Consider the following 26,965-nt stretch of genomic DNA (forward strand, 5'->3'; position numbering starts at 1 on the left):
TGCATTCTAAATTTATGGCGCTTAAATTGGACATTTAGGATACATTTTTGCTTTTTCCCTTTAAAAAAGGGCTAGGGTATGTAAGACCTTTCTAGGCATATCCAGTGACGGTTGACCCATCAGGGTACCCGGACAGAACCCATTAAAAAATCCGACATTCTCAAGATGAACAAAAAAAAACAACATTAATTGACAAACGCTGACAGCTCTGGAGTTACTCCACCAGCCTCTTATCTCAGTCCTGTTCGTGCTGGAAGGAAGAAAGCAACGATTAATAACCCGTGTTCATAAATCATCCACAAACACAAATATCAAGTGCTTTTCTGGTTGCTTTAAAAACATCCAGTCAATCGACTCCGTTAAATTTGTGAGCTTGGTGGTTGTAATAATTCAACAGCAGAGTTTATATGTTTTCATACGCATAAGCTATTTATCAAGGAATAAGAAAAATGCAATATACACTAAAGTTAAGAAAGCAACATGCCCAGGATGGACTCCTACCGAGCACCAAGAAAACTAATAATCACCATGACAAACAAGCTGACAATTGATCAAGGCAAAGACCTGGATAAGTAATAATGGCCATCCTGCAATGGAATCAATGGCAATTTGCACTGCAACACCTAGATACTATACCTCTAGATCAAGCAGAGAAAGTAATTGCATCACAGTTAAGCTCAGAGAGAGAGATAGAGAGAGAGAGAGAGAAGGAAATAAGCCAATATGTGAGAAAAAAGAAGGGCTTTTAACCCATTACTATTATTTATAATGAAAACTGAAAGGGAAAAAAATACCCATCTCACATAATGCTTAATTTCTCTCAAGTTGAGCCTAACTGTTGAATCATGACCTTGCTTAAGCAACTTAGACCAATGATTAAAATATCTACACACCGATACTCATGTTGGGAATGGAGGAATTATCCATTTCAACATAGCCACCACACACCTCCCCTATCTATTTCACCACACCTCCAAAGATGAAGTGGTAAACCAAATATGTGAACCCAATATAAATTCCTGACGATCAAATTCCAGCGTTACTTGCACAAGTCCAAACAAGGTGGAGAATATTGCCCTTAACATTCCTATCACCAGAGTCCAGACCCTTCTCACCTCTTCCTTGTTGAGGAAAACAAATAATAGTCATGATTCTAGTAACTTCCTTGTCCTCACTCCAACCTCTAGCATCCATCTCCTCTTAGCCCAAGCCTGAAGCTACTCAGTCGATAGTTTTGAAGTGGTGTTCCCTACCAAGCATGCCTTTAAGAGAGCCTTCTTTCACTTCCTTCCCTATTCACCTCCACATACCACTAATTAAGCTCGTTCTCCATTTCGCATCTCCCTCTGTCATCCATTCCACTCTTCTAACTCAGAGAAGGAGATCTTCCGTCCTTTTCCTTCCCCTTGTTTAGACAGTACTGTGTTCCAGCCAACCTGGGCATTGTCTGCTCTTTGCCCACTACTCGAACCAATATAACCTGCACCTCTCTGGCCTCTGAAACCCTACAAAATCACAGACCATCTAATCTCCTTGTTAGCTCTCTCAGACCTCCACCAGTTCTGTCCCTTACCCTAACAGGCTCGCATCTTCACCTCAGACAACCCTGAAACCTGAATCACCGCCATCAATAGCTTTTACCATGTCACCATTTTTTTTTGATCAGAAACACAGAAAAAGATTTCATTAATTAAAAGAAATCAGGATTACAACAAGTTGTGAAAGAAACCAGCTTTAGGAGCTATCCCAATACAAATTACATTTGAGCCCAAAGCATATGTGCTCTATGTACCCCTTGTTTGGCTTCCTTCCCTATTCACCTCCACATACCACTAGTTAAGCTCGTTCTCCATTTCGCATCTCCCTCTGTCATCCATTCCACTCTTCTAACTCAGAGAAGGAGATCTTCCGTCCTTTTCCTTCCCCTTGTTTAGACAGTACTGTGTTCCAGCCAACCTGGGCATTGTCTGCTCTTTGCCCACTACTCGAACCAATATAACCTGCACCTCTCTGGCCTCTGAAACCCTACAAAATCACAGACCATCTAATCTCCTTGTTAGCTCTCTCAGACCTCCACCAGTTCTGTCCCTTACCCTAACAGGCTCGCATCTTCACCTCAGACAACCCTGAAACCTGAATCACCGCCATCAATAGCTTTTACCATGTCACCATTTTTTTTGGATCAGAAACACAGAAAAAGATTTCATTAATTAAAAGAAATCAGGATTACAACAAGTTGTGAAAGAAACCAGCTTTAGGAGCTATCCCAATACAAATTACATTTGAGCCCAAAGCATATGTGCTCTATGTACCCCTTGTTTGGCTTCCTTCCCTATTCACCTCCACATACCACTAGTTAAGCTCGTTCTCCATTTCGCATCTCCCTCTGTCATCCATTCCACTCTTCTAACTCAGAGAAGGAGATCTTCCGTCCTTTTCCTTCCCCTTGTTTAGACAGTACTGTGTTCCAGCCAACCTGGGCATTGTCTGCTCTTTGCCCACTACTCGAACCAATATAACCTGCACCTCTCTGGCCTCTGAAACCCTACAAAATCACAGACCATCTCATCTCCTTGTTAGCTCTCTCAGACCTCCACCAGTTCTGTCCCTTACCCTAACAGGCTCGCATCTTCACCTCAGACAACCCTGAAACCTGAATCACCGCCATCAATAGCTTTTACCATGTCACCATTTTTTTTGGATCAGAAACACAGAAAAAGATTTCATTAATTAAAAGAAATCAGGATTACAACAAGTTGTGAAAGAAACCAGCTTTAGGAGCTATCCCAATACAAATTACATTTGAGCCCAAAGCATATGTGCTCTATGTACCCCTTGTTTGGCTTCCTTCCCTATTCACCTCCACATACCACTAGTTAAGCTCGTTCTCCATTTCGCATCTCCCTCTGTCATCCATTCCACTCTTCTAACTCAGAGAAGGAGATCTTCCGTCCTTTTCCTTCCCCTTGTTTAGACAGTACTGTGTTCCAGCCAACCTGGGCATTGTCTGCTCTTTGCCCACTACTCGAACCAATATAACCTGCACCTCTCTGGCCTCTGAAACCCTACAAAATCACAGACCATCTCATTTCCTTGTTAGCTCTCTCAGACCTCCACCAGTTCTGTCCCTTACCCTAACAGGCTCGCATCTTCACCTCAGACAACCCTGAAACCTGAATCACCGCCATCAATAGCTTTTACCATGTCACCATTTTTTTTGGATCAGAAACACAGAAAAAGATTTCATTAATTAAAAGAAATCAGGATTACAACAAGTTGTGAAAGAAACCAGCTTTAGGAGCTATCCCAATACAAATTACATTTGAGCCCAAAGCATATGTGCTCTATGTACCCCTTGTTTGGCTAGGCTATCTACCAAGCTGTTAGCAGTTCTCACCCATCTCACTCGGATTGACATATCCTGTGACAGCCATTTGAATTTCCAAAATCATTCCTCGAATGCCAAGCCACCCCCTCCCCCTTACCCAGCCACTTAAACCACAGTTTTCAAATTTCCCTCAATAATCAACCTACTAATATCCAGTTCTTTTGCCTTCTCAACCCCATAAACTGCAGCAAAAAACTGTCTTGCCACATCACCTTGCTCCACAGGGCCTGAGTATAAAGCAATTATATTCCCCTCTTCATTCCTAGTGGCCTCACCATACCTGAGGGGCCCAGACTACCCAAACAGCTCCCATCAAAATTCAGTTTCTTCCAGCCAATTATTGGAGACCAAGCCTCAACAGATCTTTGTCTTGTAGTTGAGGATGCAGCAATAACACCCCAAGCTCTGAAGAAATCTTCAATCTTGAAATTTGAGAACAGCTTCAGACTCTTTGCCTAATGTGCCACCCTCAAGGTAAGTGTTTCTACCAAAGCTTCCTTGCTCCCTTCCTTTTCTTCACAAATTCTTGCATTTATTTCCTCCCATACAGTCCAAGGTAGTGCTGCTCTAGTGCATCTCCACAAAGTCCCACACGTCTTTTTTTGTACAGCTAATGCCAATAGGGTTAAACAGACCATGAAACACCAATTTGGTCTTTTTCCTTGGAGTAAATCAAAGGTGTTATGACCATGAAACACTTCCCAACAGAAAGCACTGATTTTAGGGGGAATGGGAGAACACCAGATTTCCTTGAGTGGGAAATAGAGGTGGCTACCAAAGAATGTAAGGACTTACAAGAGAACAACCCATTAGAGTTAGAACCCCAGACTCTAGAATCCGAACCACCTTCACTGAAGAAAACTGAATTCAACAAGCTCAAATGGTCAGTCACCAATAGAAAGTTCAGATTCTCTAAGGTTCCTAATGAAGCCAAAATTCCAGTTCAGTCCTGAAGAAAGGTGATGCTGGTCTAGGAAGTTAGAAATAGGCTTACCTTTAAACCTGGAAAGGGCAAAAAGAGAAGGAAATCTGTCACCTAAAGGAGTATCCCTGATCCACACATCCTCCTAGAACCTGATTTTCTGACCAGATGCCAAATCATACCTGATAATGGTGTAAGAAGGTAGGAAGAAAATCACGATGGATGGCCTTCCAGGGGGAGCCAAGGTAGCTCTACGAAGACACCCATCATCACATCCATTGCTTGATTTGCTATGAATACTTTCCACAACCTTGTGCCATAGCTTCTCACTTTCATTGGGAAATCTCCACAACCTTGTGCCATAGCTTCTCACTTCCACCACTAGGGACCAAAAACTAGCTGATCTAGGGTTATCTCCTAAGGGTAAACCTAAGTATTTCATTGGCCAATCTCCTTTATCACAACCTAGGGAATCTTCCATGCTCCTCAATAGATTCTCTTCAATGATGGTTCCAACCACTAGGCTCTTGGACCAGTTAATCCTCAAGTTTTCCACCCCTTCACTACAGTCTCCATCACAAAAAATTAGAATATTGTCTGCAAACTGCAAGTGAGTGATCAAAATATTCTCTCTCCCTACTGACCAGCCCCTAAAAGCTGTAAACAATTTGCTTAGAACTTCAGCAACCAAAGTGAATAGAAAGGGAGAGAGGGGACCACACTTAAGTCCATAAAATCCCTCAAAGAAATCACACACCGCCCTATTAACAATGATTGAGTAGTGACTAGACCGCTAGAAACCCTTTATCCATCTACACCACAGATCTCCAAAACCACTCCTCGTAATATCAAATAAGAAATTCCAATCCACCAAATCATAGGCTTTCTCCAAGTCCAATTTGATTGCCACTCCCTTTCTCTTCAATCTTTTTGAGCCTCCACACATTCATTAGCAATAAAAATTTGATCAATGATCCTGCCTATCCTGGACAAACGCCCCTTGAGACTGCGAAATCAAAGGGGGGATCACATTCTTAATCCTTAAAGACAACACTTTTGCTATAATCTTGTAAATATTGGTGACTAGGCTAATGGGCCTAAAATCACCAGGCCAGATAGCATTGTTCTTCTTTGGGGTCAACGCTAAATAAGTAGAATTCATCCCCGGGCTGATTACCCCTCTTCTATAGAATTCACTAAACACCCTGAGGAGTGTTGGAAGGATTAGAAAACAAGTTTGACAAGGCCAAACCAGATTTGGTGGCTGGCCGAATTTACAAAAATTTTCTAACCAAACACAGGAACCGATTTCCCGGTAATTTTGAAATCTGAAATTTCTGGATCGATATTGCACTGAACCAAACCAAATTTAAAACCCAAATTAAAACTGATCATACCTTATATGGAGACCACAAAACGTAGCTCCCAGAGTGGTAGTTCATGTCCAATATCTGTCCCAAAATTGGCCTCCAACTGATTAGAGCTAAAGGCATACACCATCTAACGAGGAGATCTCCTTAATTATGTCCCATCAATCTTGATAAAATGCCAATGTGAATCCATCTGGATCTTTTGATCTATTCATAGAGAAAATTGCTTACTTGATCTCATCCTCTTCAAACCTTCTCTCCAAAAATTGTACTTGCATTGCCCCCAAAGTCTCCCAATCTAACCCTTCAGTCGACCACCTTTCATTTAGAGGCCTTCTATAAATAGACCTGAAATGCTCCGAAAAAGCCTTTGCAATCTCTATCTAGTCTATAACCTCATTTGCCCCACCATTAAAGAGTTAATCAAGCTCTTCCTTCTCCTTCCATTTGCAACGGCATGGAAAAATTTTGGGTTACCATTCCATTCTTTTATCCATTTCTCTCTTGATTTTTGCTTCCAACTTATTTCCTCTCTTAGCAAAGTTTCCCCAAGCTCCTTCTTCAAAGACCACCTCAACTCCCTATCACCCACACCAAGAGAACCCACCACTTCCTTGCTATCAATTACCTCAATTTTGGAAACCAAATCAACTTTTTTCTCCTCCAAGCTTCCAAACTTCTCCCTATTCCACTTTCTAATTTCTTTTTGAGCAACTGAAGCTTTTTTAGGAATTTTTGGCCATACCACAATGATGTTTGTTCCAGGCTATTCCACCAAATCTTAACCTTCTCTTTGAAATCTAAATGAGTGAGCCACATGTTTTCAAACCTAAAAGGGATTGGGCCACCCTCACTGCTTCTCTGGAACAAACAAATGGGTCAGTGGTCTGAGGTGATTTTAGGTAAATTTCTCCCAGCTAGACCTGTCCAATGTTCTTCCCAATCTAGAGAAACTAGAAACCTATCTATCTTGGACAAAATGGGGTTTTCTTGGAGGTTTGACCAAGTAAAACAAGATTATCCCAATTGAAAATCTCTCAACTAGAATTCCTCAATTGAGGAATTAAACTTCCTTATGCTTGATGTATAACCCTTTGCCTTCCTCCAATTGACCCACCCACAAATCTTATAACATTGAAATCTCCCCCAATACACCAAGGCCCTTCCCAATACACCAAGGCCCTTCCCATAGACCCATTCAAACCCATCTTGCAAGTTCGTTAACCTGATAGACACTGAGAATTTAACCACTAATTTTTCCATACATTGAACCGCCTCTTTCCTGATTGTTATTATTCCCCCCAAAGCACCCCAAGAAAGAGTTAAACTCCAATTTATATTCCTCTCTCCCCAAATGCTTCTCATCTATTTCCTATCAACTACCTGAATTTTTATTCTTGGATCAGCACAAAATCTAGTCTTTCCTTCCTCAAAACCTCTTTAATTGCTCTCTTTTTCGTGGCACTCCCAAGCCCCCTTGCATTCCAATTGATGATCTTCAAAATCACAACAAGAACTGACCCTAATCACCCCCCCCCCCATAATCCCCCCTTCCTCCTACCTCCTCTAGCACCAAACTCCTTATCTCCTTCCACATTACTAATAAGTTTCTCCACTTCATTCAATTTTCTTCTCCTCTTACCTCCCTTATCTTTGGCCATTTTATTTTGGGGTTTCCCTTAACTTTCTCCATTTTCAAACCCATCTTGTCAGCCAGATCCATCATCGGATCCTTTACATTCTGGGTTTCCCCACTTCCTGTATTCCTTTCAACCTCATTGGTTTCTTCCTTCTCTCTCACTAGTCCTTTCCCTAGCTCCTCCCCTCTTGGTCTCTCCTCAGACTAATTCTCTTTCGCAAGCCCTAATTCCCCATCCGAACCCAAAGCCACAACCTCTTCGGCTTCCTACAACCTATTCTCCCTAGTCTCCAGAACAACCAACCTTCCTTGTCTCCCACTAGTACCTTCTCAGCAAGTTCTTCTCCTAAACATTCACCTAACTCCTTTTCTATAGACACTTCCAATCCAAAAGCATATCAGTGTCATGGATGGGAGCTGAAATATCTGTAGAACCAAAAGAAGAAGGATTAGTACCAAAACCTAAACCCACAGAGAGTTTGACAGAGGGGCAGACCATGGTTGTCAGGGCACCTATTAGGCGATGGAACCTGAAAGCATAAATTCTAAAGATCCCCACTTCTCCTAAACTACTTTATTGGTTTTTTGTACTAACCAACATACCTATATACTACCTGTTAGCAATAAAACCATTCAAATGAGTAACTAACTATAAATTTCATTTAAAAACATAAAAATTGCATCACAAATACATCATTTAAATAGTGCAAAAATACAGGAAAAATTTTAGAAAGTTGAGGTGCAGCCTTGTTGCAGAAGTAGAAGGGGGCGGAGCCCCAGTTTTGTTCCCAAAAGTATTTAAACAAAACTAATGAAATAAAAGAGTAATAGGACCATTTGAAGGAGGAGGCGCTGGAGCCCTTGTTTGTTCCAAACAAAACTTCTTAAAAAAATGTAAGAAAAAAAATATAGGAGCACAAGACGACTTAAAGAAGAAGAAGAAGAAGATAAACTTACCTGGAGGTCCTGGACGATTTGGTCAGTCTTCTCTGTCTTCTCTTCTCAGTAGTCAGACTTTTCTATCTTCTCTTCTCAGTCGTCGGTCTTAACAATGGAAACTCTTCTCAGTCATCGATCTTCTCTGTCTTCTCTTCTCACTTGTCAGTCTTTTTTTATCAATAACAGATTCATTTCATTAATGAAAAATGAAGGAAAAGTACAATGGTAGGGGAGATAAACTCTGTTAACTCCCCCAAGGAAGAGGAAAGATTACAAATTAGCCCAGAACTGATTTCTTCCCACCCCTTGTTTGGCCAGTGCATCTGCAAAGGAATTGGCACACCTCTTTACCCATTGTAATTTCACTGTCATATCACAAGTCAACCTCTTGAAAGTTCTTTTTTCATTCAGGTAGCTCCACATGCTCCTCTCCTCCTTTTGTAGTCAATCTATTGCAAGCTTCGAGTCTCCCTCAATTATTAACCTTTCTGCATTAAGCTCCTTAGCCTTTTTGGCACCTTCCAAGACAACCAAAACTTCAGCTCGAAGTGAATCTCCTTCCCCAACTGAGCCTGAAAATGTAGCAATAATTTCACCAATCTCACTCCTAAAATCCTCTCCAATGCCTGAAGGGCCAGGGTTCCCTTCACTGCTTCCATCAAATTTCAGCTTTATAAAGCCGGGATCAGGAGGAGTCCATTGAGGTAAAGTGACAATCTTGTCAGGAGATGAACAGGCCACTTCCTTCCAGTTGTTCAACAAGGCTGAAGTGGTTATGTCTTCAAATAACTTCAGAGATTTCACCCAATGTATTACCCTTGTCGTAATTACTTCAATTGTTGTCTCTTTGGATCTTTCCTTATCAGCAAAAGCTCTTTGATTTCTTTCCTCCCAAACTGTCCAACATACTACAGCCCTTGTATATCTCCATAAATCCTTCCCACTTTTCTTTGTACAGCTACCCGTGGCAGGACCAAAAAGGCTTTGAACATTTGGTGGAGGAATTCATCTATAACCAAACAAAGAGAGAAACCATTCCCAAACAAAAGAGACAAAAGGACAGGAAAATTAGTAAGTGAAAGCAGGACTCACCATCAGCTTTATAGAGAACACACCAGTTAGGAGATAAGCACTAAAAAGGCTTCTTTCTTTGAAGGAGATCACCAGTGTTAGTCCTTCCCAAGGAAGCTTCCCAACAAAAAAACCCAACCCTAGGTGGAATTGGTTTACCCCAAACTTCTTTAAAAGGAAAGGTCTGCCCAACAAAATCAGTAACTGTTAAAGCTCTAAAGAAGGAAGCACAGGAAAAAATACTAGAAGAAGAGGGGGTCCAAATACATGAATCCACCTTTTAAGGTTCCAAACAGACATCTTGCAAGATATGAAGTGACAAAAGGCTGTTTAGATCTGAATCCCTGGTTCCCCTTCTAAAACCCAGATGTACCCAAGACGGCCTTTCGCACCCACAATGGTCATTATGAATTCCAGGTTATGCCGTTCGGACTAACCAATGCGCCTTCTACTTTTCAGTCCATTATGAATGACATATTTAGGCCTTTTCCAAGGCATTTCATACTGGTGTTCTTTGATGACATTCTGGTATACAGCCATGATTGGTCCATGCAGCATCCTGAAAGAACTCTGGAGGTGTTGCGAGAGAATGGGTTCTATGCCAAATTAAACAAATGCATATTCGGCCAGACCAGGGTCCATTATTTAGGCCATATAGTCACAGAAGGGCAGGTTATAGCCGACCCAAAGACAACTTCCTGTAATCAAGCCTGGCCCACTCCCATTACGGTGAAGGCTCTCAGAGGTTTTCTCAGTCTCACAAGCTATTACAGGCATTTTATTCCTGGATACGGGTTGATGGCAGCCCCATTAACTCATCTATTGAAGTGGGACTCCTTTATCTATGGACCCAAAGCTCATCAGGCATTTGAAAACATGAAGAGGGCCATATCCATACCGTTCGTTCTGGCCCTACCAGATTTCAATGAGACTTTTGTGCTAGAGTGCGACGCCTTGGGTACTGGCTTAGGCGCAGTTTTGATGCAAAAAGGGAAGCCCCTTGCCTATTACAGTAAGGCCTTGACAGCCCAGACACAAAATTATTTCGCTTATGTAAAGGAACTTATGGCTGTTGCCTTGGCCGTCCAGAAATGGCGGGCCTATTTTTTGGGCCGGCATTTCATCATTCGAACAGACCAGATGAGCCTCAAGTTCTTGTTAGAGCAACGAGTCCACACAGAGGACCAACAAAAATGGATCTCGAAGCTTCTTGGGTATGACTACTCTATTGAATACAGACCTGGGCCCACTAATAAGGCAGCAGATGCCCTCTCCAGGGTAATCGAGTTACATCAATTGACGGGCTCCCAACCCATTCACCCATTATTTGAAGCAATCAGATTGGAAGCCTGTGAGGCACCAGAGTTGGCCCAAATATGGCCCCATTGTCAGCAAGACCCAGCCGCCATACCAAGATACACCATGAAGGGCCCAGATCTGCTATACAAGGGACGGTACGTGTTGCCTTCCTCCTCCCAACACATTACTGCTCTCTTACAACTATTTCATGACTCACCACAAGGGGAGCAGTCTGGAGTACCAAGGACTTATAAACGGTTGTCCTCAAACTACTATTGGGCTAGTATGAGAAAGAGGGTCCAACAATATGTGGCTGCTTGTTCCATTTGCCAGCAGCAGAAGTATGATTCCCAGGCACCTCCCGGATTGATGCAGCCTCTCAAAATACCCAGACAGGTGTGAGAGGAAATCTCTATGGACTTCATTACAGGGTTGCCCAAGTCCAACAGACATTTAGTTATAATGGTGGTCGTCAATTGCCTTAGCAAGTATATGCACTTCCGCACCCTTACACAGCTGCAATGGTTACTGAAGTTTTTATTAGAGATGTGGCCAAGTTACATGGAACTCCCAAGTCGATTGTTTCGGATCGAGATACAGCCTTCCTTAGAGAGTCTTGGAGGGAGTATTTCCGACTCCAGAGGACTAAGCTACATCGGTCCACCAGCTATCATCCACAATCCAACGACCAAACTGAGGTGGTAAATAGGTGCTTGGAGACATATTTGAGATGTTTTACAGGGGATAGACCATGACAATGGGTCCAGTGGGGGGGCCAAGTATTGGTACAACTCTATGTACCAAGGGGCAACAGCCATGATTCCCTTCAAGGTCGTGTATGGAAGGGATCCCCCCGCCATTCTTCCATATGAAGTGGGATCCACCAGTGTGGCCGCCATGGAGACACAATTGATCAACAAAGATGAAGTGCTACAGGAGCTTAAGTACAACCTGAACTGGGCCCAACAAAGGATGAAGCATTACTACGACAAGAAGCATCGAGAGGTAGAGTATCAAGTCGGGGAATATGTTAACCTGAAGCTTCAACACTTCTGTCAAGTCTCAGTCACAATGAGGGTCTGGCCAAAATTGGGGCCCCATTACTTCGGCCCTTACAAGATTTTGGAAAGAATTGGTCAGGTTGCTTATAAATTGGAGCTTCCCCCCACCACCCACCTTCACACAATCTTCCATGAATCCTTGCTCAAGAAATGCACCAGCCCACAATCCATCGTCAGCCCAACATTACCCACATTCACTGATGCTGGAGGTCTAGTTACTAAGCATCAGTGGTCTAGTTACTAAGCCCAAAAGCATTACGGACTTCAGGTGGATTAAGAAAGGGAAGCGGGTCATCCAGGAGGCTCTAGTAGAGTGGGATGGGCTACCTACAACAAATGAGAACCTCGAGGCCAAGGTCGCTCTGAAAGACGGAGGAGATGATGAGAACCCAAGGACCGGCCCAAGCCCAGCCTATTATGCTAATAGCCCATGACCACCGTTTACGGTGGTTTACACACGAAAGAAGAACCCTCGTCCTGCATCAGAGCATATCCAGACCACGAACGAGAGAATCACAACCAACTCCACGACCGAAGAAATCGTAACCAACTGAGTTGTTAGAATTTGCAGTGTAACGGCCAACCACAATTATATAAGTTGAGCCCTCTAACAAGAATACAATCCTTCTTCTCTCTCCCTCTCTCTCTTTCAGGTCAGTTTCCCCTCGAAAGAACCCTTAGGTAGGTAGTACCCTATCATAATATGAAAACCATATTGGCATTAGGTGAGGTGACCTCTAAAAGTCACCTAGTCATCTTGACAACTATGGGGAAGACAAAGCAAGCATCGGAGTAGAAGAAGCTTCCATATCCCAGCTTTGTCATTGACTCACCACACCCCTGTTCTCAATTCTAACATCTTGGGAAGGTACCAAAATTGTAGCCGAATTAACCAAATCTGGAGCTTTGCCCCCTACCAACAAATTCCCTGCAATTTCCCAGTTCCCCTACCGAAACACCAACTGCTTGTCTTGTCTTTGTCGCTCGTTTAGCTTGTAATCCTTATCCCTTTGGAAATCTCTATTCCTCTCGACTCGTAGGAAGGTTCTTTAACCCGCTCCCTGAGAATAGCCACACTTCACCTTCTAAGTCTTTTGTTGAGTAGAGATGGCCCCCACTTTGTACGCCCAAGTTGAAATCAGCGGCAACCTTTCCTTCATCAAAGAGAGGAGCTAATTGAAGGTCATCCTCGTTCTCCAAACAGATCTGAATTGTGCCTTTAACGCTACCAATGCTTGACTCGTCTTCAGAGGTCAGGTCATCACTAGAATCTTCACAATCAACCTACCAGTCATCTTCTTCCACTTCCTTCCATTCTGTTTTGGCCCCGTCATAGCAAGGATTAGGTTTGTATCGCTTCGCCCAATTCACCTTGGAGGAAGATACTTCTATTTAATTGTCAAAGGTCAAAGGGGATGACGATAAACCGAATCTATTGTCCCCCAACCACTCACAAACACGCCTGCACGTGCCCAATAACACAGCACGTGGGGTGTTCTTAACATGCGAATGAGTATGGCAGTTCGAACCCAGTTCAGCTGTTGTCACTTCTTTAGACCCTTTTCTTAATGCTTCCACGTAGGATGACCCACCTCTCAGTTCATCCAGCCTCTTAAATTCAAAAAATATTGAAATACCGAACTTTAAAGGCAAGTTGAAGCCGATCGAAATTCTATTCGACTGTCCTCCTTCCAAAAAAGGGGCAATAGGTGATTTAAAAGAATCCCCTTCCACTAGTCCACTTGACACCTCATCATCATCTTCTTCCTCCCTACTTTTCTCCCACAGCAACAATTCAGCTTCCAGCACCAACCAAGCTCTTTGCCAGCGCCCTTCAGAGAAAATCTCCATTGACCTTGGAATCTGATCTGGTTTGGGGGCATTTCACTTTGATCCTGGCCGCTCTGAGGGATGAGGTGTTCATCGCTACCAGCGATCCCCCACAGAGAGACACCACTTGGGAGAAAATCTCCTGCTTCCATAGATTGAACAGGAGCCCTACCAACTTTGTTTGCAGCACTTCTTCCTCCCATTCGAGCTCATTGCAAGACAGATTCCAGTTCTCCAGCATCACCCAACCTTTGCGAGTCTGTGCTCTGGTCACTTCCTCAAACAGCAAACCTGCAACCAAGGTCAACAATAGCTGCTGTCCACCCAAACAGAACCAAGATAGCCCTTTCTACTGCAGGGAACACCTCATCAAGTACTCTGCTCTAATTGCCCACCCTCTTTTCTAATCTTAGTACCTTCCTTTTCCCCCAGTCCTCCAAACCTCCTTCTAACAGTAACTTTGGGCAAGCAATGGCTGCAGTCACTCCTCTGGTCTCTTCTACCCTCTCCTCCCCACCATGTGAAAAAGAGATATTTTTTGAAGCTGAAGTTTCGTGAACCGTAACAGGACTGTTCGATTTCCTTTCAAGCAACCATCTCCTATGTTCGAAGTCTTCTAAAGCTTCAGCAACTTGAATCCAGCCTTGCTTAGCCTTCGCTTCTGGGATGCAAACTACTTGCTTTTTGCCATTCCCAAAGATTTCAGTTAACTAGACGAAGGCACCCCTGTTATTGAATTTCTTCTCCACCGAGAGCCTTTTCTTGGATAGGACCAGCTCTCCCTTCCACCCAGCCTTAGTGATGGCATAGATTGTGCCATCGAGGAAACCTCTGAACCAACTCACCCCCTCCCTGCTTAGAACCACCAACGACCTCTTATCTTCTCTGACTTTAACTGCTGAGCCTCCACCGATTTCTTCACGGATAAATCTCTTCTTTTCCACAAGCAGAACTCTTCTCCACCCCATCACTGGCAAAAAATTCTCCTCCAGCTTCTCTCCTCTTGGTCACTCCTCCATCACCTCCTCCACTTTACCATGTCACCATCATTACCACATAGCCGTCATTACCTAAAACCCACTTTAGAGAAAAGACTCAAAGAGGCTTCCAGGATTAAATAAGTTTTACCAGAGACAAACATGAAGACTTTATGGGTATTCATACCATAGTGTGTTGTTTTTCAATTGGCACTGGAACACATGACAGTTAAAAGTGTTCTTTGGCAAGGTTTGTGGTTCTAGAACCACAAATTGCTGGTTCTAGACTCAACAATCCTCCCGCCTTCTGAATAATTAAATTTATGTATTTCAGACCCAGAAACTTGAAAATATCATTTTCTTTTTGCTTATATAGCATAATTTCATCAAATATGGTAAGACATGATAAATGATTATTATTTTGGAGTGGGGCCTAATGCTTTTTCAACCATACCACAGGCTGTAAAAACACTCTTTGAAGTTGCATGGTTCAAAAGACAACCACACCACAGGATAAATACCCTCAAGTGATACCAATAGTTCAAAACACCAATTCTCAATCACACCACACCTTATTTTGAAAACAACTGAACCCCACCTTAGTCTGCACATTCAAATGTAGGCATGTATTTTAAACTCAAGTTTATTAAAACTTAATGTTTCAGTATAAGACAGAAAACCAAGCTACTTTTCAGTAAAAAATGGACCTTAATAGATGACCAATAAATTTCTACAAAACGATAAAACAAAACAAAAAAGGCCCATCACCCACTGATGGTCCCAGCTATCAAATGTTTTGGGAGGGGTGGACTGGTTAAGGACCTAACCTATGCCAATTTCTTGCATGAAGTGGTCACTCTCAGGCTCAAACCCATTTTATCATACTTGCCAGCCTAAGGTCTTACCATTGCACCAACCAATGGCCCTATTACAAATTACAATACATAATGGCACAAAAAATGCAGATAGAAAACTAACCGGTAACTGCAAAACTTTTGTTTAAGTATTGTAACAAAATGGTACAAATTAATCCTAACATTACCTGCACAGTAGCAGCCTCTGAAGTTGTAGGAGACACCAACGTTGGTGAACCTTCAAATTTATGACAGCATTCGTTGTATGCTGATCCAATACCCACTCCAGCACCAAAAGCTACAGATGCCCATCGTGTGACAGGATTCCCTGATTTGAGAAGCAAGAATAAATTAATTAGCATACCATAGTACCTGTTGTAGCAGATTTATAAGATTTTGAAATCTATGAGGACTTTACACCAAGGGTTTAAAGCTAACTAGTCATTAAACTTTGAAGACATCTTGGTGGAAGGCAATTCATGAATAACTTTGAATTGCCTATCAAATAATAATGCAGGCCTATGGAGCTACAGCAACATTCTATGGGATAAAAGAAAAATGAAAGAGGGAGTTAAGATCTCAAGCTCAATGGACACCCAAGGAGGCATATAGCTATTGGGTAGTGACAAATAGAGAGTAAGAGACTTGGGCAGCCAGTTTGTGTTGATAAAAGATGTATATGGGATTAGGAATGGTAGTTGGGGCTACTGGGTCTTAATGGGACGTGTTGAGTTCCTGGCCCAAGTGGCGGCCCTGTTAGATAGTGTATGCCCTTAACTCCAATCAAATTGATGTACATGAACATTTATTTGTAAATGAATAAAATACATTATTGTTTCATATTTATATTGGTATATTTTTTGTGTATTACCCCTTAAACTGGACACTTATGAGACTCGTGTTAGTTTAGAATGTTATCAGCCATTAGAAAGACTTGGAGAGTTTATCCTGACAAGACTGACACTGGTGTGCTGCTAAATAGTTGGAGCAGCTTGTCACAGCTGCTAGGGTTAGACCCAAAGCACAGACAATGGTTGTTTGGAAGAAACACTAAACCCGGACCAATTTCCAGTTATGCCCTAGACCTTGGAGATAGATGGCCAAAACTGGAAAGTTGCACATAACCCCAAACCTGATTATAATACTACTAAGTAGTGGACTAGACTACCTTTGATGTGCCAACCAATGAGATCCATCAAGAGTCAAATATCGGGCATGTTGGGACAATTTGGGAAATTACTTGAGTGGATGATCATAGTGATAAGATCAACCCCTTTGTCAGACAAAGTGAATATCAAGGTTTACACTCTCTCTGATGGAAACCTAAACTGTTGGTAGTGGATTTCACATGTGTTTGAAATCTGGTTTTGCAAAATATATTTATATATTATATTATTATTTTAACAAAAATGTTTGCAAAAGGTTTTAATATCAGGACCCATCTGCGCAGAGAGTGTGACATTGCACCTTGCAGCCAGGGGAGAAGTCATTCCCTGTTGGGTAGTGTTCTAACCATTATGGGCCAAGAGGTTAAGTATAAGAGACAATTACAGGGCTGATTACCTTATGGACTTTATCTAACATAAATGCATTATCCGTAAGTCTTCATAGGGTGGCTGAATCCAATGATCATTTAGGTGTAAATGTTGGGCCCAGACTGAGCCCATGTTGATTGGCTTAGGGGTTCACTGCCCTAAGTAATGAATTCAGCCCAATCTCTTTTAGAGTTGGGGCCAAACCCTCATGGACTTGTGTGAGACCTTTGTGGGGTCCCACGCCATACAATATCAGGCTCAAAGTGGCCATGCAACACTTAGGAACGTGAGTGAGCCTAGAGAAATGGGCCTAAGGCCCATTACTAATATGACTAGTTAAATTGTCAAATGACAACTTGATTTGTGTCAAAACTGGGTATGGGTCTGGTATGGAGCACTTATCCTCTTAAGAGGATTATGTTTATCAATTAAGAAAAGAAAAGTTCTAATCCAAATCAGATTTAGATCAACTCCTAATAAGATTAGGAGTTTGCTCCATATAGAGATTAAAGAGAGAAGTGGGGGTGAACCATTCTTGGACTCTCACTCCACTTTCTTGTTCTCTCCTCTTCTCTCTTATCTCTCAAGAAACCCTATTTTGACCTAAGCTTTCAAGAACTGATTTCTATCAGTTTTCTTCTGTGTTCTTGCAAGAAAAACATTTAAGAAATTCAGGCTCACTCATTCCACTCGATCCAAGCCAGTTGGATAGCAGATTTGCTGAAATCAGAGTTGTTGAATCAATTTCTCCCATAGCTGAGCCATATTCAATTGAAGCCCAATTTTGGGACTGATATTGGGCGTGAACTTCCACCTTGGGAGCTGTGATTTGTGGTCTTCATGTCAAGTATAATCTCCTTTCAATTTGGTTTCGAATCTGCTCCGGTTCAGTGCAAGATTGATCCAGAAAATTCAGTTTTCAAATTCACCGAAAAATCAATTCCCAAAAGGGTCAAAAAAATTTTTGAAACTTCACCAAGTCATTTAGCATTATTCGTCCATCCATATGATGGATTCAAAACCCTTCCAACAAGCCCAGGACCAGATCATCAGCCAGCTAAAGGCTGAGCCCAACTTGTCATTTGAGGCCCACAAGCAGCCAAGCCCAATGATAGAAGCCAAGCACCCTCCCATTCATTTCCTGTACACAAGGAAGACACATCAACAGTGAATAGTACCATGCACATGTCTCGTGAATTCCTTGCGAGTACTATAAATATTTGAGAATAAAGGAATAAGGCAGACCTGGCTTATTTCATTTCCCTCCTCTTCTTCTTCTATCGTTAGGAGGTTAGGTCCCCCTCGAAGAGACCTCTAGCAGTGGGCAATCCCATCAAAGTGGTATCAGAGCCGTTGCAAGCAACAACAAGATGATGAACACTAGATCGTCAGATATGGAAGGTCGCATTGACAAGATTGAAGAACTTCACAAGGTGTTCGGAGAGCTAAAGAAGCTGAAGGACTCCATTTCGGTGGTGGCTAGCCAATACCTGAAGTCGACTCACTTCAACCAGCACGAAGGGGATAGCAAAGGTTCGAGCCATTCCAGCCACTCACACATAGGAGCTAGATTCAGAAGGGTGGCCAAACTGGTGTTTCCCAAGTTTTCAAGTGAGGACCCTATCTCCTAGATATTTAGGGCAAAGAGATTCTTTGAGATAAATGAAATCGCTAGGCACCAATGGTTTGATCCATTTTTAAGGGGAGGCCATCCAATGGCTACAGTGGTAGCGATGTTCTAACCCCCAAATTGGGTGGTCGGAATTTACGAAGGCCATATGTCACCGTTTTGGAGCATCGAGGTTTGAGAACTTTGACGAAGCTCTATCTAGACTAAAACAAGTGCGAACAGTGAGGGAGTATTAGAATGAGTTCGAGAGGTTGGCTTCTAGTGTGGCCTGAACCAGCGCTAGCGCTAGTGGCGGGGGGCTAAGGGATGAGACCAGATATGAAGTGAAGGCCTTGCAATCGGTTAAGTAGGTCACTAAGCTGCGCCAGACCGGACCCATCCTCAAGACCCCTCCAACCAAAACTGAACCGATCCCTCCCAAACCGATTGGCCAAATGGTTTACCCTTTAGGCGTCTTACCTGGGCAAAGATGCAATCACGTCATGAGCATGGGCTCTGCTAATAACTGCGATGAAAATTTTGGACCCAGACATCGTTGCAAAAAGCCACAATTATTTCTATTGGAACCAAATGACACCGAGGAAGGGGGTCTCACCGTTGAAGACCGGACCCTAGTGGTGTTGTGGTGGTCGAGGAATATGTAGAGAAGGAACCGGACTCTCTCCATGCTCTGACTAGTTCTTCCTCACCTTGCACCATGAGACTTAGGGCGGTGATTGGGGGTAATCAAGTGGCTATATTAGTGGATAGCGGGAGTTCTGAATTTTGTATCAAAATAGTTGGTCGACCAGCTCCACTTAGCAGTGGAACCCGTGCCCCCCTTCTTGATCCATGTGGCCAATGGACAGAAACTAAGTTGTGATGGAATATGCAAAGTTGTGAGGATCAAGGTGTAGGGGCACCAACTTCAAGACAATCTATATCCACTGGAATTGATGCGGCCCGATGTGATTCTGGGCATTCAATGGATACGACAATTGGGCCCAATTACCTACAATTGTGCCTGACTACAAGAAGAATTGAGACTGACCTTCAAATAGACCACCACTTCTCCCCCCCCCCCCCGTCATTCTCTATTTGGGAATGGAACCAATTAGTCCAGCCCTTCACAATCAGCTAGGCCCAATGGGCCTAGAGGAATGAACCCCACTGAACTACAAAGGATGCTACAAACTTACCGAGATGTTTTCCAAGAGCCCACAGGCCTTCCTCCAAAGCGGGACATAGACCATAAGATCCCCCTCATGCCAGGACTGGGCCAACCAATGTGAAACCATACCGATACCCCCATTTTCAAAAGTTTGAGATCGAGAAAATTGTAACCGACTTGAGGCAAAAGGGAAGGATACAGCCCAGCTCCAGCCCTTTTTCCTCTCTTATCCTATTAGTAAAAAAAAAAGATGGCATGTAGCGGTTATGCGTGGATCACCAGGTCTTGAACCACATCACCGTGAAGGACAAATTTCCCACACCAGTGATAGATGAGTTGTTGGATGAATTGGAGGCTGCCACTGTGTTCTCAAAGCTAAATCTGTGTTCCGAACTCACGGGCGCTACAAATTCCTAGTTATGCCCTTTGGATTAACCAACACACCGTTTACCTTCCAAGCCCTAATGAATGACATATTCCGGCCTTACCTTCAGTAGTTTATCCCCATATTTTTTTATGACATTTTGGTGTATAGTGATAGTTGGGAATCCCATTTACAGCACATGAATATTACTTAGGGGGTTTTAAGGCAACACTAGCTTTATGCTAAGGAAACAAAAATGCCTGTTTGGCCAAAATGAGGTGCACTACCTATATTGTCTCTCAAGGTCAAGTTAGAGCCGACCCAACAAGATTGCAATGGTGATGAACTGGCCCATACCAAATTCCATCTGGGCTCTCAAGGAATTCCTGGCATGCTGGCAAGCCCATTGCCTACTTCAATAAAGTGCTATCTCCCCAGGCCCAATCAAAATCTACCTATCACAAAGAGTTGATGGCAATTGTCTTCTCAGTATTGAAATGGAAATCCAATCTATTAGGCCACACCTTTGTAATCCATACAGACCACCAGAGCCTCAAACACCTATTAGAGCAGCCAGTGCACAGCCCGGAGCAGCAGAAATGGTTGTATAAGTTGTTGGGGTTTGACAACAAAGTAGAGTACAAGCCCAGCCCAATGAACAAAGCAATGGATGCTCTATCCCACACCCATGAAGTGACCATGTTGAGCGAGTCCAGGCCCAATTTTCCCTTACCATCCAAGCTAAAGGAAGAAGCCCATCAGAATGAAGCCCTTTAGAAGCTTGTTCAAAAACTTAAAATGGACCCCACCATGGCCCCTGGGTTTCGTTTAGTGGGCCCAGATCTCTTTTTTAAGGGTCGTCTAGTAATTGCAGCTCATTCACAGTTCTTTTCGGAGTTGTTGCAGCTATTTCATTGTTCGTCCTTAAGAGGCCATTCTGGAATACTCTAGACCTATCGAAGGGTAAGTCAACATTTGTTTTAGATAGGGATGAAGAAGGTCGTTTAGTAGTTTATAGCCCAATGCCCTACTTGCCAATGCAACAAGTATGATAACTGGTCCCCAAACGGATTGTTACCTCCTCTTCCAATTCTGGCACAAGTATGGGAGGACATAACCATGGATTTTATGACAACTCTTCCAATATTCATGGGTAAGTCGGTGACAATGGTGATAGTGGACAAGTTGACCAAATACAATCACTTTGTTGGGTTGGCCTACCCATATATAGCAGCCTAAGTGGCACACACTTCTGTATAGGAAGTGACCCGTCTTCATGGTACACCCTGTTCCATCTTCCATCTTGATGGATAAGGACCCGACTTTCATGAGCCGCTTCTAGGCTGAATATTTTAAGGCCCAAGGGACCCAACCAAACCACACTACTAACTACCACCCCCAAGCAAATGATCAATCCAAAGTTGTAAACCAATGTCTAGAAACCTACTGAAGGTGCTTTACAGGGGAGAAGCCCAAGCAATGGGTACGCTGGTTACCATGGGACAAGTTGTGGTACAACACCACCTACCACTCATCGCTGGGGATGAGCCCATTTAAGGCAGTGTATGGAAGATAACCGCCCTTGATACTACCCTATGAACTTGGCTCCACATCTGTGGCAGAGGTTGAGGAAGTGCTACAACAAAGAGATGAAATTTTGAAATCCTTGAAAGAGCACCTGACCCGGGCCCAATGGCAGATGAAGGCCTGGTATGACAAGAAGCACAGACCGGTATCATATCAGGTGGGGAAGTTTGTTTATCTAAAACTCCAGCCCTACTGCCAGTTCCAATAGTCCACCAAAAGTGGCCTAAGTTTGCACCCAGATTTTTTGGGCCAAGTAGGGGAGGTGGCTTACAAATTGAACCTTCCCCCATCCTCTCGCATTCACCTTGTTTTCCACGTCTCCTTGTTTAAGAAAAATGTGATGATGATGGGTGCCTGCACCCTGAACCGAGGGAACACGGTGCTAGTCCCACTTTCCCCCATCCTCCCGCATCCTTTTTTTTATAAGTAACAGAAACTTTTATTAAGAATTGGAGTAAGGAAGTAAGATACAAGAGGAAGGAGCATTAAAATCTCTTAACTCTCCCTAAAAGTATACTTCAAATTACAAAATTGCCCAAAAAAGATTAACTCTTCCCACCCCCTTTTCTTTATTAATATCTTCCCACCCCTTGTTTGGCCAAAGAGTCTGCCAAAGAATTGGCACTCCTTTTAGTCCACTGAAACTTGATTTCCATGTTTTGAGATACCAGATTAACTTTCTTTTTCTCATTTGAGTACTTCCACAAACTAAACTCTTCCTTCTGTAACCAACTAATAGCCAGCCTAGAATCACCTTCCACCATCAATTTTCTGATATTCAGTTGTTGGGCTCTTTTAACCCCTTCCAAGACTGCCAACATTTCAGCTCTCAGAGAATCCTCCCATCCAATAGGACCTGAATACATGGCAATAATTTGACCCTCTTCAGCCCTGAACACTCCACCTATACCTAAAGGACCTGGATTTCCTTCGCTACTTCCATCAAAGTTCAATTTTCCAACATCCTTCCCCAGCAAAAGGAGATCTTCTCTGTATCTCTTCCTTGATCCTTTCTACTCTCATCCTCCAATTCTTTAGGTTTGTATATACCAGTGTTTTAGAAGGCATGGGAGGCGTACGCCTGGAGGCGCGCCTCCAAGCGAGGCACTCCCAAAATGCCCTAAGGCTTATGCCAGAGGCGCTGACACCTCTGAGGCATACACCTCATGCACTTTTTTCATGAAGCTGCTAGAGGCATACGCCTCATGCACCCCATGCACATCTTACATAAAAAAGACAAAAAAAAAGAAAAAAGAAAAAAAGGAAAGGAAAGGAAAGGAAAAGAATGGGAAGGGAAGGGAAAGAAAAAGAAAGAGAAGAAAAAAAAGAGAGAAGGAAAGAAAAGAAAAGGAAAGGGAAGAAAAGAAAAGAAAAGCTAAAAAAAAAAGTGGTTTGCCCCCTGCCCCTTCAGCTGGGAGGCTTTATCCCCTAGACCCCGAGTCCCCTTTTTGATGCAGCCCAATTTGTTTTTCTCGCTTTGCTCGCTCACCTCCGCTTCAAAAAGACCTCCCTTTTATTTTTATTAAAAATAAATAAAAAATGAGATCCCCCTTCCTCTTCATCCTCCGCCCCTTCCTCCACCTAACCCCCCTCCTCTTAAGGAGGCTTATGCCTCCTTGTGAGCAGGAGGCTTACGCCTCTAGTGTTTTGAACTACGCCTCACACCTCTAGGTAGTGGAACGCCTTGCGTCACACCTCCACGTTTTAAAACATTGGTTTATACTCTCCTAAGCTTCCTTTTCTCAAGCTTTGACCTTCTTCTTTCTGATTCAAGAACTCCTGTACCACCCTAAGTAGCTCCTTCCACCCTTCACTTCTTCTGCCTTTACGAAAGCAGACCACCTATTATTCCCTTTCCCAAAATATTCATAAAGGATTATGAATCTCCCCTTAGTATTATTACTCTTCCTTTCTGCTTTAAATTCTCTTCCACGCTATCTCTTTTCTTAACTGTAGAGCTCCTACAAAGCTTTGAAACCACTCTACCGCTTCAACTCCTACCAGCCTCACCATTGGCATGTTCATCTCTCTACTCTTTAAAGTGGCCTTTCCTCTGTTTTGAAACTCTCAAATGTTCACTGTTTTTCTCCACCTTGCAATCTGTACAAAGTATCAAATAGGAGATTCACAGCAAAACCAACAAATAGGATGGCCCTTGACAACCAACCGTTACCAAATCATGTGAACAAGGAGCTAAACAAGATTTTGAAGATACAATAACATCCCAAAGGGCTCAAACAATAGGGTTTTTATTTGGTTCCTTCTAAAGGACAACCTGTAGGGCTGTTAATGGATCAGGTCTGGATCAAGACAGGGTGTCCCAATCGTAAACTTATTATTAATTGGGACAAAAATCATAGACCCAAAATTGTCTCGATTAATAATTAGATAATCAGGCCCAACCCAATTATACTGACAGATAACATTATTTTTACATAAATAATAACTTAAAACTTGATTTTTGATAATATAATCTTAATAAAATGACATCACATAGTAAGTTATTTATATGTTAATAAACCAAGTGTTTTAATAAAAATTATCTTATATATTGTCTATCAAATTTACCATTTGACACAAAATATAACAAAAAGTACAAGAAAACTAGGAAACCTTTATATGTTATTAAGAAAATAATCGGTTAGGGCCTTAATCAGTTTGAAGCAAGCAGGAACCAGAACCAAACAAATCATTTATTGGGACAAAATCACAGAAGCAGAACTGATATAATCAGTTTGGTAAGTCGGATGGAACTGACCCATTGACAGCCCTAACAACCTGCCTACAAAGAAACTACTAAGACAAAGAGGAATGGGCATAAACTATCAATGCTCCCTATCAGGAAAATGAAAATCTGTTACAAAATAAGAGGAGACAGGAGACATCTACCTCAAATCATAGGCCTGGCAGGGAGCCAGGGATACAAATGAGGAGAATGAAGGAAAAAGAAATTGGATTTGGGTAAAATGGAAACCACCCCATGCACAGGAGGTAAAGATCAATTTTGATGCCTCTAGGTTAAATGACGACAAAGTGGCCATTGGCTGCATAACTAGGGATAATGATGGAGGGTTCTTCAAATTTCTGCAAGATCTGTAGGGGTGTCAAGAATCAGCATTACAGAGGCACTTGATAATAGGAAGGCTCAACTGATGGCTACTCAGTATACAAACCAAAAAATTTGGATTGAACGGGAGTAAGCTCACCATCGACGATTGAATGGTCCACCAAGTGTTATAATTCAGGATAGTATAAATATCGCTCATGAAGCTGGAACTGATATCAAAGACCATCATGTTCATAGAGAGGCCAATCAAGCTGCTGACTAGCTCGCCAGCGTGGATCACCTAGGATCTTTCCATAGAATAAATTCAATTTTTTCTCCCCTCGAACTGTGGTACATTAACTGTATGGATTTCTGAGGACAGGCTACCCCCTGCTATGAGTAGCCCTTTCTATGTATATCATAAGCGGAAGATATCCTCAATAATTTGGAAAGCAATCTAAAATGCACTTTGCATATTGGAAGTAACTGAGAAGTGAGAAGAATTTACATCTTTACTGGAAATAAGACATTCAGAAGCCCTCGCCCTTTTTTCTGTTGATAATGGAAGGATCTCATCCCCTAAGTTCGATCAAAATGCTTAACCATTGGGAGGGGAAATCATTCCAAAACAAAATTCCAGCATAAATGAAATGGAGAAATATAAATTAAAAACTAAACAACTCCAATAAAAACATTTGGAATTTTTCAAGCATCAACAGCATGAAACCATTTGCAGAAGAGAAGAAAAGGAGAAATCAGAACTTACTGAAGAGTAGGAGACCGCCAAAAGCTCCAGCTAAGGAAGAGTAGACAAATCGACGGACGGTTAGATCAAGGCATTCATCCCATTTCGCATTTAGGTCGAACTGTGGAGGAATTTGATTTTTTACTGCCATTGCAGGACCTTGTTATTCTTATTTCTCCAAAGTCGAGAGGGGCGAGCCGCGAGGGTTAGCCCGTTAAGTTTGCCAAATATAAACCCAATAACTCTTTCCCAAGGAACTACTTTTTTTTAGGGTAAATTTCTTAAACTACCCTTTACTTAATTGATTAAGCGTTGAAATGTCTATTTTGCCTTTAAATCAAATTCAAAATCTCCTTCATTCTTCTTCTCGGTTTCCAACTTCACCGAAGTTCGATGCTCCTCCGTTCTTCTTCTAGGTTTCCTAAGTTTTGCCGGAGTTAGTCTCAGCCACTTGTGTCAGAGAAAGGAGATCCACCAATAAAATCGCACCGCCCCCGGAAGTTGCCCGACCCCTCTCGCTCTGACCCTAACCAGAGAACTTGTAATCGTCTGGCATCTTCAACAATGGAAAGGAAGCAGGAGAAAGAGCCTCGTTCGGTTTGTTCGGTTGTAGAAAAGACGAATAGAAGATGAAGAAGAGGGGATTTGTAATCGCTTTAGGACAGGGGTTTAGTAGTCTGACTTGGATAGAAAAGAAGGCTGATCAATCGAGGAAGAGATCACGTTAATGACAAGAGAAGAGGTTATTATATTGGCTAATAGTCTTTGATGTGTCCGAAGAGATTTCTGGAATGACTCTTTACAAAGGCCCATTCAAGTCTTTGTATCGTTGATTTGAGATGTGATCAGACGATCATGGTTACAGGTGAAGAAGTTTCACCATGATTCGATCAGTTTTATTCTAGAAGTTGCACCATTATTTCTGGAATGACTCTTTATAGGTGAAGAAGCTTCTCCAAGCTTCACCATGGTTTCTAATTCGTTCTCCTTCTAGGGTTCCAGAGTTAGTCTCAGTCGCTTGTGTCCGATGAGAACCACCGACAAAATCGCACTGCCGGCAGAAGTTGCCCACCCCTACACCTCTCGCTCTGACCCTGATCAGAGAACTTGTAAACATCTAGCATCTTCAACAATGAGAGAGAGCCTTGTTCGGTTTGTTCGATTGTAGAGAAGACAAATAAAGACGAAGAAGAGAGAACTTGTAATCGCTTTAGGACAGGGGACAAGGGTTCGGTTTTGTTCAATTGCAGAGACGGGGAAGAAGAGAGAGAAATCCCTGTTCAATTTGTTTGATTGCAGAGAAGGAGAAGAAGAGAGAAATCCCATTCGATTTGTTCAATTGCAAGCTCCCCACCTCGCCTCGCCGCTGCATCTCTGGTTCAGTCGGTGATGAGGTACTACAACACAACAGTTGCCACCGCCAAACCCTCCCTCCCCCACCTCGCCTCGACTACCTCATCTCGGGTTCAGTCGGTGATGATCTCGGATTTAATCGGTGATGAGATGCTTACAGTTTGAACACAGCAGTTGGTGACGAGGTCCGAAACTGGGTTTGGTC

At 42.7% G+C, this 26,965-nt stretch overlaps 1 protein-coding gene across 1 annotated transcript; it reads right to left on the bottom strand.

The window, feature by feature from the left end:
- LOC148852701 (MICOS complex subunit MIC10-like) lies at positions 1 to 26,965 on the bottom strand. Its single transcript, XM_088944192.1, has 3 exons — positions 25,429 to 26,965; positions 15,539 to 15,678; positions 1 to 250 (listed from the first exon to the last, which is right to left on the bottom strand). Exons 1-3 carry the CDS (start codon positions 25,556 to 25,558, stop codon positions 236 to 238), a joined length of 285 nt encoding a protein of 94 aa, XP_088800318.1. The 5' UTR covers positions 25,559 to 26,965; the 3' UTR covers positions 1 to 235.

The sequence above is a fragment of the Nelumbo lutea genome, chromosome 5, assembly GCF_056320005.1.
Source record: "Nelumbo lutea isolate HS-2025 chromosome 5, American lotus-T2T, whole genome shotgun sequence".
In the NCBI taxonomy this organism is placed as follows: Eukaryota; Viridiplantae; Streptophyta; class Magnoliopsida; order Proteales; family Nelumbonaceae; genus Nelumbo; species Nelumbo lutea.

Coding starts and splice junctions, on each gene's coding strand:
- LOC148852701 (XM_088944192.1), bottom strand. CDS start 25,558: ATGGCAGTAAAAAATCAAATTCCTCCACAGTTCGACCTAAATGCGAAA. Junction 15,679..25,428: donor TGGCGGTCTCCTACTCTTCA/GTAAGTTCTGAT, acceptor TTCTCAAATCAG/GGAATCCTGTCACACGATGG.